This window comes from Ochotona curzoniae, unplaced genomic scaffold, assembly GCF_017591425.1.
Source record: "Ochotona curzoniae isolate NIBS_2020 unplaced genomic scaffold, NIBS_Ocur_1.0 scaffold_2453, whole genome shotgun sequence".
Lineage (NCBI taxonomy): Eukaryota > Metazoa > Chordata > Mammalia > Lagomorpha > Ochotonidae > Ochotona > Ochotona curzoniae.
In genome coordinates, this window is record NW_024467094.1 from 2,062,960 (window position 1) to 2,074,739 (window position 11,780).

General features: G+C 45.5%; 1 protein-coding gene across 1 annotated transcript in view; it reads left to right on the forward strand.

Annotated features, from left to right (window-relative positions):
* Positions 1-11,198, forward strand: part of TEKT3 (tektin 3) — a 28,261-nt gene extending 17,063 nt beyond the window's left edge. The window contains exons 5-7 of the mRNA XM_041001359.1: positions 1,526-1,748; positions 5,153-5,307; positions 10,829-11,198. Coding sequence (XP_040857293.1) covers positions 1,526-1,748; positions 5,153-5,307; positions 10,829-11,045 — 595 coding nt within the window. The 3' untranslated portion in view covers positions 11,046-11,198. The remainder of the gene's footprint in view (positions 1-1,525; positions 1,749-5,152; positions 5,308-10,828) is intronic.
* Positions 11,199-11,780: the final 582 nt, after the last annotated feature.

Sequence of the window (11,780 nt, forward strand, 5' to 3'; positions counted from 1 at the left end):
CTCAACAAGTCTTCGTTAGACATGCTTGTTCCAGTACTTCAGTGTGTGGTGTATGAGAGCAACACCTACTTGATGATGAAGAAAGACTCATATATATTCATATAAAATTGTTCAGTAGTAAAATACAGAATAATTAGGGAGAGTTTTTTTCATTTTAATTATTATCTTTTAACATGCTGTCACATCAACTTCAAATGTAGATATTATACATTTTTTTTGTTTTTTTTTGTTTTGTTTTTTAAAAACATTATGTATTTGAAAGAATTACAGAGAGTGTGAGAGAGATCTCAACTTCAGGTTCACTCCTCAGTTGGCTGCAGTGGCCATGTTAGGACTGGATCAGGCTGAAACCAGGAGCCAGGAATTCCATTTGAGTCTCCCTCATGAGTCAGGGACCCAAGCATTTGGATCAACATTGATCCCTATTCCAGGGAAACTTGCAGGGAGCTGGAGCAGCCAGGGTTCCACCCCGCAACAGTTCAGGATCTAACATACTATGTCATAATGCTGGTCCCTATTTTTTTCTTCTTGAAAACAGGGATATTGTTGTTTCAGACTGAGGAATTCTTGATAATGATCATAACATGGGGAACTAGAGCATATTGCAATTTATATGGTATAATTCAATGAAGTGATATCACTCAAGAACAACTGATTCGATACTCACATGATTTTTGTACTGTCTGTAAGGGAAAATGTTGATTTAAAAAATCTGTTAGAACCAGAGAGATGCAAATAGAGACAGAAGGAAGGAGAACTCTGCTCCACTAATTCAAGCTCCACATGCCTGCAATGACTGGTTGGCCTGGACAGGTTGGGGTTAGATTTGAGAGCCAGGAGCCAGGAGCTCAAAATAGGTTTCTAAGACTCAACTGTCTGAGACAACACCTGCTGCCACCCAGGGTCTATGCTGTTAGGAAGCTGGAATTCAGAACCAGAGATAACAATCAAACACAGTTACTCTGTTGTGGGAGGCAGGCTTCTTCACCACTTGGCTACATGCTTACTCCAAGGAAATAACAGTTTTATTTTTATTTATATTTTTTAAAAGATTTATTTATTTATTTTATTACAAAGTCAGATATAGAGAGAGGAGGAGAGACAGAGGGGAAGATCTTCCGTCTGATGATTCACTCCCTAAGTGAGCCGCAACGGCCGGTGCTGTGCTGATCCAAAGCCAGGATCCAGGAACTTCTTCCAGGTCTCCCAGCAGGTGCAGAGTCCCAAAGCTCTGGGCTGTCCTTGACTGCTTCCCCAGGCCACAAGCAGGGAGTTGGATGGGAAGTGGAGCTGCTGGGATTAGAACCGGTGCCCATATGGGATCCTGGCATGTTCAAGGTGAGGACTTTAGCTGCTAGGCCACGCCGCTGGGCCCGGAAATAACATTTTTAAAATGAGCTTTATTGAGAACATTGCACACAATGAAACCAGTGCTTGTGATTTGAGGAGTTTATCTTTGCGTGGCAGAATTGGTTACCCACAGACCATCCCAACTGACTTTTCTGTCTCTCCTCTGCTTCCTCAGGATCTCCGTGCCTGAAACTTGGGCCAAATTTACAGATGACAACATTCTACGCTCTCAGAGTGAGCGTACGGCCTCTGCCAAGCTCAGGGATGACATTGAAAACCTCCTGGTGGTGACTGCCAATGAGATGTGGAATCAGTTCAACCGGGTGAACTTGGCTTTCACTAATCGCATCGCCGAGACTGCTGATGCTAAGAATAAGATCCAGATTCACTTAGCAAAGGTACCTCCCGACTCCTTGGCGTATCCACCTGCTGCAGCTGAGCCAGATAGGGCAGAGGGCAAATCTCTCACCACACCCAGAAAGACACCAACAGGCACATGACCTCCCTGCCATCCGGAGTAAGAAATAATAGAAATGGCACAGCAGGGAACATTTATTTCAGCCAGGTAGCTAGGTGTCAGAATGAAATTAGAATCCCATAGTGTTGGGAACACAAAGAAGGTAGTATGCAATGAATGGTTCTTAGTATTTCTTGGAAACAAAAATATTATTCGAGTTAGATGAATTCCTATATATAGTTAGGAAGTGGGTTTATTATTAGAACATATGAGAGGTGTGTTTTCTGTTATTTCAGACCTGCCCTGTAGAACACAGAATCAAAATCAGGCCACTATTGGGTAATTCAAAGTCTTCCTGGTATTGCATTTTTAAATGCACTAAGCAAGAAGCCTTATGCAGTGACAATAAAGTGAAGATTTTGAGCAGAAGGGGGTTGTTGGCAGGCAAAGATGATAGACGCTCTTCATGGACTCAGCACTGGTCCTGTGAATCCCACTGCACTGTGGATTTCTGTTGCCTGTGATTGGTCATATCTATTTGCTGAGGACCTTTCACTGTCCACTCTGTGGCTCTGGGTGCCATTACTCAATAAAGAGATCCTCTGTGTCCCTGCGATGCAGCACTTCACTTCTCCTTCTTTGGGCAATAAATATTCTCTGGGCTTCTTGCTGTGAAGGGCAGAGAAAAAAAGCGAGAAGTGTAGGCTTTACTTGCAGGAAACTTATGTGGGCAGAGAAGAGAGACTTACCTGTAAAAAGCCCCTAATGAGCATCTCAAGTTGTGACTGCCATGTTAACACACACAGAAAAGTGTATTTGAGCTTTGGAGGGAGACCTGAATGTCCCAGGTAGCACAAATTCTTGAACAAAGACTTGAACACAGTAAATCGGAGGTTGAGTCTGGGGCTACCAAGAGGCTATGCTGGCTGCTGGTCAGGGAGGGTTTGTGTCTTGGGGACAGAAACCCGGAACAAATGGGCTGTGGCAGGTGACTGATGGCCTTGATGGAGGGTGAATAAGGTCAGGTGCTGTCTACTGCATGTAAACATGCTTGACAAGGGTGGGCAAGGTGTTTTCTGCGAAGGGCCACTTGGTTATTGATGACATCTTTCATGAGTTGTGCAAAAGTATCAAGTGCAAATGAATACATTAGAGATTTATTGAATAGAGTCTCATCCAGGATTGCCTTGACAGGGCTACATCAAGTGGTGTTTTGGGAAACTTACGTGACCTGCGGATTGGACATTCTCCACTTGTGCATTAGGAAGCTGCTGAGATAGAGTTGCTTTGTTTGACACACTTTTATGTACTAGTGTGAGTTTGCTAGACTGCCTAGGGACATCGAACCACTGCAGACTGGTGGTTTTTACAACACATTGAATTTTTTCTTCATTCAGAAGTCTACGAATCTGAGATGAGATGTTGGCAGGGTTGCCTTCAGTTTGAGCTCTTCTCCCTGTGTTCTCACAATGTCTCTCCTGTTTGTGGGTGGCTATGGAGAGATGCCCTCTGCTGAGAGGGACCCTAGTCCTATTGTAGAGCTCGCCTTCACCATCTCCTTTGCACCCTGTGGAACCCTGTCTCCAAGGTGGCCACAGTCCAAGGTCCTGGGATGTAGGACTTGAATGTATGAATTTGGGAGGAGACATGATTGAACCTGTAACAGATTCATTCAAGCGGCCATGTCAGGAACAGTGGTATATTCACACAGGGAAGCATCACCATGTTAACAGTGAGATAAGACACACGCACACACAGAGAGAAAGAACCATAAGGAAAACACTAAGATTGTGCAGCAGAATGAGGAGTAGTTCCCGCTGGTGGGAGACACGAATGGCTTAAGGGAGCTGGGTGTGTCTGAAGGTGGTCTTGGTGATTGTTAGGCAGCTGTTGAAAACTTGGGAGCAAGATCAAAGCCCAAATGACTGATTTAGGAGTCCCGGGAATACAAGTGCTGAATCTGCATCATGGCATGGCAGCTGGTTTGGGGGTGGAATGGAGAGCAAGCACTGCAGCAGAGAAGTCAATGGCTTTTCCTGAAAGTGAGCAAGGAGATGTCAGAAGGAAAAACCAGCACTCAGGACAGACATTGGCTGGAGGAAGCAAGTGAGGCGAGTTTCAAGGAGAGAGAAATCTCCAGGCAGCCTTGGTGTTGGCTTTGAGAACACTGGCACAGAGGGCGGTTCAAGGGGCCACAAGAGGGCTCCCAGGGGCCACTGTGCTTAGCTGGGTCAGAAGAGGAGGGAGCATGCACAAGCCAGGGTTGAATACACTGGGTAGTGAACCCAAGAGGCAGGATTGGAGAGGACCCAAGAGGGACTGAATGAGAGAGTAGTGGTAAACACAGGAGGTTTTCAAGCAAGTTTGGTCAAACCTGGGCATGTCTCCAGACCACAGGATAGGAACTGGAACAGAGGGTTGGTTGCAGGGAGGTTGTGGAATTAGAGGAGATGAGGAGGAGCCAAGGAGGAATTCAGACTGGTGCAACTTGGGAGATCCTAATCAGGATCCAAACCAGGAATGCAGAACCACAGGTGCAACACCCCTGCAAGTGAGACATCGTGCAGCTTAGACCCAATGGGCTTCAAGAAAAAGCCTAGGCTTGGCTTTATAAAGGCTTTTGATGGTCCAATGGAGGATTCTTGACCTAATTAACCTCCCCATCAGCATCTTCTCTAATCTGATTGCAACCTATCTTCCCAAGATTCTCTCCTGGCACATGTTCCTGCCCTCTGCTCCACTCCCCCAACCCCCGCAACAACCTTGCCATACCATGCCATACCAACCACCACGGTTTCTGTAGATTCAGCCTGAACTCAACCTCTGATTTTCTACCTCCAAGTTTCTTTGTTCGAGATATTGCAGTTTGGCCCCCAAACCCAGAACATTGGTGTCTCCCTCCAGAGTTCACACACATATTTGACATTTTCTTAGGAGCCTTCTTTATTTATGCAGCTCTTCTCTGCACATGTAGATCAATGGAAAGAGAACATGGGAACCTAGAGAGGCAAATACACATGGATGTGAAGAAACAGCTTGGGGTCTTACTTTACTCATTGTTCCACAAAGCTACGTACTGTCCAATAACTTACACCTGGCCATCTGGGGTGGTGTTGGGGACAACCCATTTACGTGGTGTAAATATTTCCACCCTCGCCCTTCCAGTATGAACCTGGAAGAGAAGCTCAAGATTCACACTCCAGTCCCACACAACTAGAGAAACTAGGTTCTCTGTGGCCCCACTTCCTCATCCTAGAGAGGGCAGGCAGCACTGGAGCACATGGAGAACAGGTGTCTCAGGGCCAGCACCAGCCTCAGGCAGTCATTTCTTTTCCTCCATTGCAGACGCTGCAAGAGATTTTCCAGACCGAAATGACCATTGAGTCCATCAAGAAGGCCATCAGGGACAAGTCAGCCTTCCTGAAGGTGGCCCAGACAAGACTGGATGAGCGCACACGGAGACCCAACATAGAACTCTGCCGAGACATGGCACAGTTACGGTAAGGCGAAGGAGGTGTAGTTGGGCAAGGGACATGGCTGGGGCTCGCCTTAACACAACCATATGTAGCCCTTGGTGCTTTCTGCCAACACACAATGTGCAGAGTTGTCTGGGTTGGATGCTACAAAACATGCACTAGGATGTATAGCTGCTGCTAGCTTTATGAATGCCTTGGCTCCACATTCAAAATTTCCATGGTATGAGCAGCCACTCTGGTTTGCACTTCTAGTACAGTAGGCAGCAAATTACCTGAGATTTTCAACACTCTTATAAGCATAGGCTTTGAATTAGACTATTTTGCCCAACGGTGAGCTAATGTGAGCGTTCAAAACACTGTAAAGGTAGACCAGGCTAAGCTATGATGTGCAGCAGGTTAGGCAAACTAAATTTATTCTTGACTTTTAGCGTATTCAACGTAAGATGGGTTTATCAGGACATAACTCCTGTACATCAATCTGCATGTGCGTCTGAGGGAGCCTTTGTTTCCTGGATCGGCTGCGTTTCTCCTGGCTGATCTGTTGTCTAGGCTATAGGCACAGAGGAGCTTGCCTGGGCCTTATGTTTCTCAGAGTGGGTCCTGCAGACCTCTCCTTTCTGTTTAAGAAAGCTAAAGCTAACCTGGTGTCCACTCCCTCCAGGCTAGCCCCTACACAGCCTGCCTGAAACGTTGCTTCATTTCTGGAGCACACCCGGTTGGCCCCTTAGGATTGAATGAAGAGTAAATGAGCTGTGGCTTTATGCAAATAGTATTAGGGGAAAGATGAGCTGCTGTTTCATTTCTCAGAAATTTCTGCAGGGCCTCCAAAAGCTGGGCTGTGAGTAAGTAGCAGATTATTCAGACTGCCTTAAGACAAACAGCGTAGTTCTTTATTTGAATGTCAGAGTTACAGAGAGAGAAGGAGAGAGAGGGGGAATAGATCTTCCAAAGAGCCATGATGACCAGGACTGGGCCAAGTTGAAGCCAGGAGCCTGGAACTCCATCTTGATTACACCCTTGGGTGGCAGGAAGCAAACATTTGGCCCATCTTCCACTGCTTTCCCAGGTGCCATAGCAGGATTGGAAACAGAACAGCTGGGACTCGAACCAGGGCTCATAGGAGATGCCAGCATTGCAGGTGGTGGCTTGACCAGGTTGTGCCATAACCCTAGCCCTGCGGGCTGCTCTTTCAAGCGGCTTTGAGGAGTGATGCAGTAGGACTTGTTGGGCAGTGGATCATTCGCAGTGTCTCTGGAGAAGCTGTGCCATCTCTCTCTGCCCTTTCCCAGCTACTCAGGGCTGACTTTTCTTCTCTTTCCTGCCAGCTTTCTAGGATGTTTGTGTCTCCTGTGCCTCAACTGGCTACAGAGCAGAAATCTGTTTTTGCCTACCAAGATTTCTTGTTAAAGTATCCCTGCTAAAAGTAGTTAGCATTGTTGTTGAGGGAAAGAGGTATTTTCCTTCTGAGATGGATCATTCTGAAAGCAACCCTTTGACTGTCTAAATGGAAACTAAAAAGATCGTAGATTCAAGGCAGTGGTGAATGAGAAAAAAAAAAAAGAATGGTGGTTTTCAATTCAAGACTTTTGTTTTCACTTAAAATGTTCTAAATGGATTCTTTCCAAAGAGATTCTAACCCTTCTTGACGTTTCTGGTTGTGGGCCAGGCCAGGCTCTGCTTTATTTAAATAATCTCCATATTTTTCTTTTTGAAAGCAAGATAGCTCTATTTGTTTCTGAATGCAAAATATGTAGTTCTGTAGTTCCAAAATGAGTTTTTTTTTGGAGTGACTTCAGCATAACAGAGCTCATCATCAGCCAAGAACAAGGAAATTGGGATTGAAATACGTCCTTGAAGATGACGGAAAATACATTTTTAAAAATATCTTGTTTTTATCTACTTAAGAGTCAAAGCAACAGAGAGGACAGAGAAGAGATTGTCTGTCTGCTGACTCACTTTGCTAAATGCCTGCAAAAGCCAGGACTGGGCCAGGCAGAAGCCAGGAGCCGCTGAGGGTGGCAGGGTCCATACAACTTGAGTCATCATGTGCTATGTCCTAAGATGCCTTAGCAGAGAGCTGGATTGCAAGTGGAGAAGCTGGCACTAGAACTAGCACTTGGATATGGGGTGTGGGCAATCAAAGTAAGGGCTTAACCAGCCGAACCACAAAAGTTGCTCTGGAAATTATGTTCCTAATAGCTTGTCTCCTACCTGTGTTTATAATAAGAGGAAGCTATGCCCCTAACTGTCGCCCTCCATGGATCTTGAATTATATATGTATTTTTAACATTGATGTTTTAAAGTATGGAATTTCAAATGTTCCCTCCCATGATACATTTGCCACTAGACCAGCATCTGTCTGACAGGGGTAAAGACTCATTTATCATCCTGCTGTGTTTCCTATAGTTGGGTTCCGGGTCCTTTTTGAAGCCAGGGAGGGGTGGGAGATAAGGGGAAGTCTTGGTGTGGATCTAAACAGCCCACCCCTGAGAACCCATTGCTGTTCTTCAGCAGTTGGGCTTTTGCTAGTGGTACTTCATGTCGTGTTTTCTTTTTTGAATTCAACTTGAGCTAAACAACAGCAATCAAATGTGCTTCCCCATGAATTCTCAGATTCTGTGTTTGTGATCACCAGCCCGAGCAAAACTTCAGGCACTTACATTTAAAATTCTTCCCATCCCCATGGGATGGGAGAAAACAGGAGTGCTGATGAGATAGAAAGAGATGGTCAGAGTGGATTTGTTTCCAGGGCCTGTTGCTTCTTCCAGGAGCTTTCCTGGGTTCTCAATTGGTCCCTTTCCCTTTCCAGGCTGGCTGCAGGTGGCTTGGAAGCAGATCCATCTCAGTTCCTTCCTGCCTTTGTTTTCTTTCTCTCAGTACATCTGTGAACTCCAAGCTTTGAGCAGATCTCCACCTCCTAAGTCGTCCTCCTTTACCTGTTACACGGAGGTTGATTTTCCTGCTCCATGCCTTGTGGACATGGCAGTCAACTGCAGGGGAGGCTGTGGATACAGTAGGGCAGCTGTGAGTGGATCTGGCTTCCTTGGTGCAATGGACAGTGCATAGGGCAGATGTAGGAAGCTGGGAGTCTCAGGCTACCAAAGGGTTGGTCCTCTTGGAATGTTCCACGTTGAACTGCAACCTAGACCCAGGGCTAAGGGAAGGACTTCCTGAAAAAGTGCCCATTCATTTAGGATTGGAGGTTGGTGTCCCTTAAGGGGAGGAAGAGTAGGTTGAGAGTTATCTAAGCTGAGCAATCATTAAAGGTGGTGGCCCTGAAATCAGAGATAGCACAAACACATCTGCAGGGCAGAGGCAGAGAGACGTAGGGTGGTGCAGGAGGAGTAGGCTCTGGGAAACAACAATATTGTGACCTTCCCACTGAGGTGTGGGAGTAGGGAGGATACATGAAGATCAGAAAGATTCTGATCCCAACATCTGATAGCATCATGCCTGAGATGGTGTCACCATGACCTAAAACCAGGCTACATCTGTTTCCCACGCATGCAGTTTGTCCCTTAGGAAAAGGTTAGCATGGAGGAATTTGGACTCACTGCTCTGCAGGTCTCTTACTATGAGCGTGTAGCTGTGGCATCCACATCACTTCTGCATTATCACAGACAATGAAAAATCCTAAGTGGAACCATTGTACGTCAGGCACCAGCACTGTAAGCACAACAGAAGAAACCATCAAGGAAAAGCAAGAAAGATTTGACTTGCTAAAATATGCAATCCTGAGAATAATACAACACAAACTAAAGCAAACTAAAATCAGGGAAAACCATTTTCATAGGTAGGAGGGCAAAAAAAAAAATCAGTATTTATTTATTTGACAGATGCAACATGGCTTTCAATCACAAGCAATTTTGCCAGAAAAAAAAAACATAGAAAGCTGAAATAAATGTGTATAACCTCAACTGATATGTTAAAAGGAATATTGCATTTTTTAATTTTTATTTTTAATTGATATAAAATGAGCAGATTTCACATTTTTCGCAGCATAGATTTAGTAGCATAGAGGTTCCCCTCTCACCATCCAATTCCTTCCTCTCTGATTTCCTCTCTTATTACTGTTTCCCAAATTATTACATTAGCATGTTTTTTCAGTTCACAGTAACACTTAACTTCCCAACGTTTTATTAATTGATTGATTCGTTCATTTATTTATATTGGAAAGGTAAATATACAGAGAGAAGGAGATATGGAAAGAAAGATCTTCTGTCTGATTCACTCCCCAAGTGACCACGTTGGCTGGATCTGAGCCTATCCAAAACCAGGAGCCAGGAGATTCTTCCAGGTCTCCCATGTGGGTGCAGGGTCCCAAGGCTTTGGGTCATCTTCCACTGCTTTTCCAGGCCACAAGGAGAGAGCTGGATGGGAAGCGGAACAGCCAGGATATGAACTGGTGCCCATTTGGGATCCTGGACATGCAAGGCAAGGATTTGGCCACTAGGCTATTGCATCAGGCCTCCTACTGTTTAAAGGAATCATGACATAAAAATCACATATAATGAAAACAAACTAAAATAAAAATGAAAATTCCAGTATTATTCAGGCATATAGACACTTGCTGTATGCAACAGTTAATTCCCAGTGTGCTAATCTCACAGAAATGATTTTTTTTTGTTTAAACTAAATCCAGTAACAATACCTGAGTGGAAAAGTAAGCAAAAGACAGGGAGAGACAATTCATAAAGTGGCAGAGATGTTTCTGAAAGTTCCACCAATGAAGAAGTAGCAAACTTTAGAAATCAATCAAAAACCATTTCAGACTACTGTTTTTTCCCCCTTTGTCTGATTGATTGAAAAATGTATAATGTCCTTCATTACCACAGCACGTTGTTGTATGTGTGGTCCATGGAGCTGACCTCACACACTGCCAGTTTGATGTTGTGTCAAATGTTTGACGCTTACAAACCTATGTACTCTAGAATCGGGAATCCTTACCTCAGGTCATGGCTGTGCAGGAAGGGTGTTATTGGAGCTGGGGAGTGTCCGTGAACTCTCCCTGTCCCAGGATAGGTTAACAGGTGGGGCTGGATTTCAGCCACTGAAAACGGTGCAAAGATCCTTTCTTCTCAACTATAAAAATATTTGTCAGCGACAAAATAAATGCAAAGGTATCCAGCTAACTTTTGAGTTCTCCGTTTCACTGTTTAAAAAATGTGAAGAGGGTCTAAGTTTTTCCTCCTTTAAAATATAATATTTGCTATGCGTATATGTGCATATTCATCAATATGTACAACTCTGTGTGTGCATATGAAAATGTGCTGGCATCCTAAGCATACGCCTAGTTTTCCTGTAGGATCATGGGGTGTGATTGACAGGTGTGACCCTGGTGTAACAGTAATATTTCCATCATGAGATGGAGTCATTCTGAGATAACCCCACGCGCTGCAGAGGCTCTGCGTGCCACAGCCAGCTCAGCAGCCAGCCACGCCCCTCACACGAGCTCGCTGACTTCACGTGCCCTTCCTTCGCAGCTCATCCTAAGCCACAGGTGCGTGACCCCCGCTAACCTCCCCTCACTTACTCCCTCCTGCAGCCTTGTGAATGAAGTCTACGAGGTGGATGACACCATCCAGACCCTGCAGCAGCGCCTGAGGGAGGCGGAGGACACCCTGCAGTCGCTGGTCCACACCAAGGCCACCCTGGAGCACGACCTGGCCGTCAAGGCCAATTCCCTGTACATCGACCAGGAGAAGTGCATGAGCATGCGCAAGAGCTTCCCCAACACGCTGCGGCTGGTGGGGTTCTGTTAGAGACGCCCCCTCTCATCACTCCCTGTTTCTGTTAGAGGACCCCCCCCCCGTTAACCCCGGGAGCATGGCTCCCCAGTAAAGACAGATTCACACCCCTGTCTCGGGGCCCATAATGAGTGTTAATGTATTCATGTATTAAAGGATTGATGGCCGTGTACCGGTTGCTTGTCTGGGAAAGTCTTCTGTTGCAGCCTCAACTTCGCTTTCTCCCACTAACCTAGACTCCTGGGTTCCGAGCAGGATAAAAACAAAACATACCCAATCTAACAAAAATGAAGAACACGCTGACTTCTATGATTTTCCGTATTTAAAGGGCTGAAAGGGAGAGCTGTTCCAACTCCGAGGTAGTCGTGGCAGGAGTCACAAGCAGAGTGAAGTTTGAACTATGCCTTAAATGACAAGAAGAGCCAGTTTCTCACTGGGTGTGATCTAGTCGGAAATAGTTTGACAAAAGTCGCAAACTGCACAGTGCCTTTTGGGACTGGAGTGAGTAGATTAGTTAGGCTGAAATTCGCTGGCCCTGACTGTGTATGAAGGAAGCCAGTGCAGGAGGCACCTGGGAAAGTGGAGGAAGAGGAGGTGGGCTTTTTGCTCCATGGACAATGCCTGAGTCGGAAATGATGTTTGAGCAATGGAAGTGTGAAACAGAGAGATGGCAGTGGCAGCTGAGAAAGGTGCCATGCGGATCACATTATGATCACAAGCTAACAGGACTTGGGAATTCTTTCCAAACGG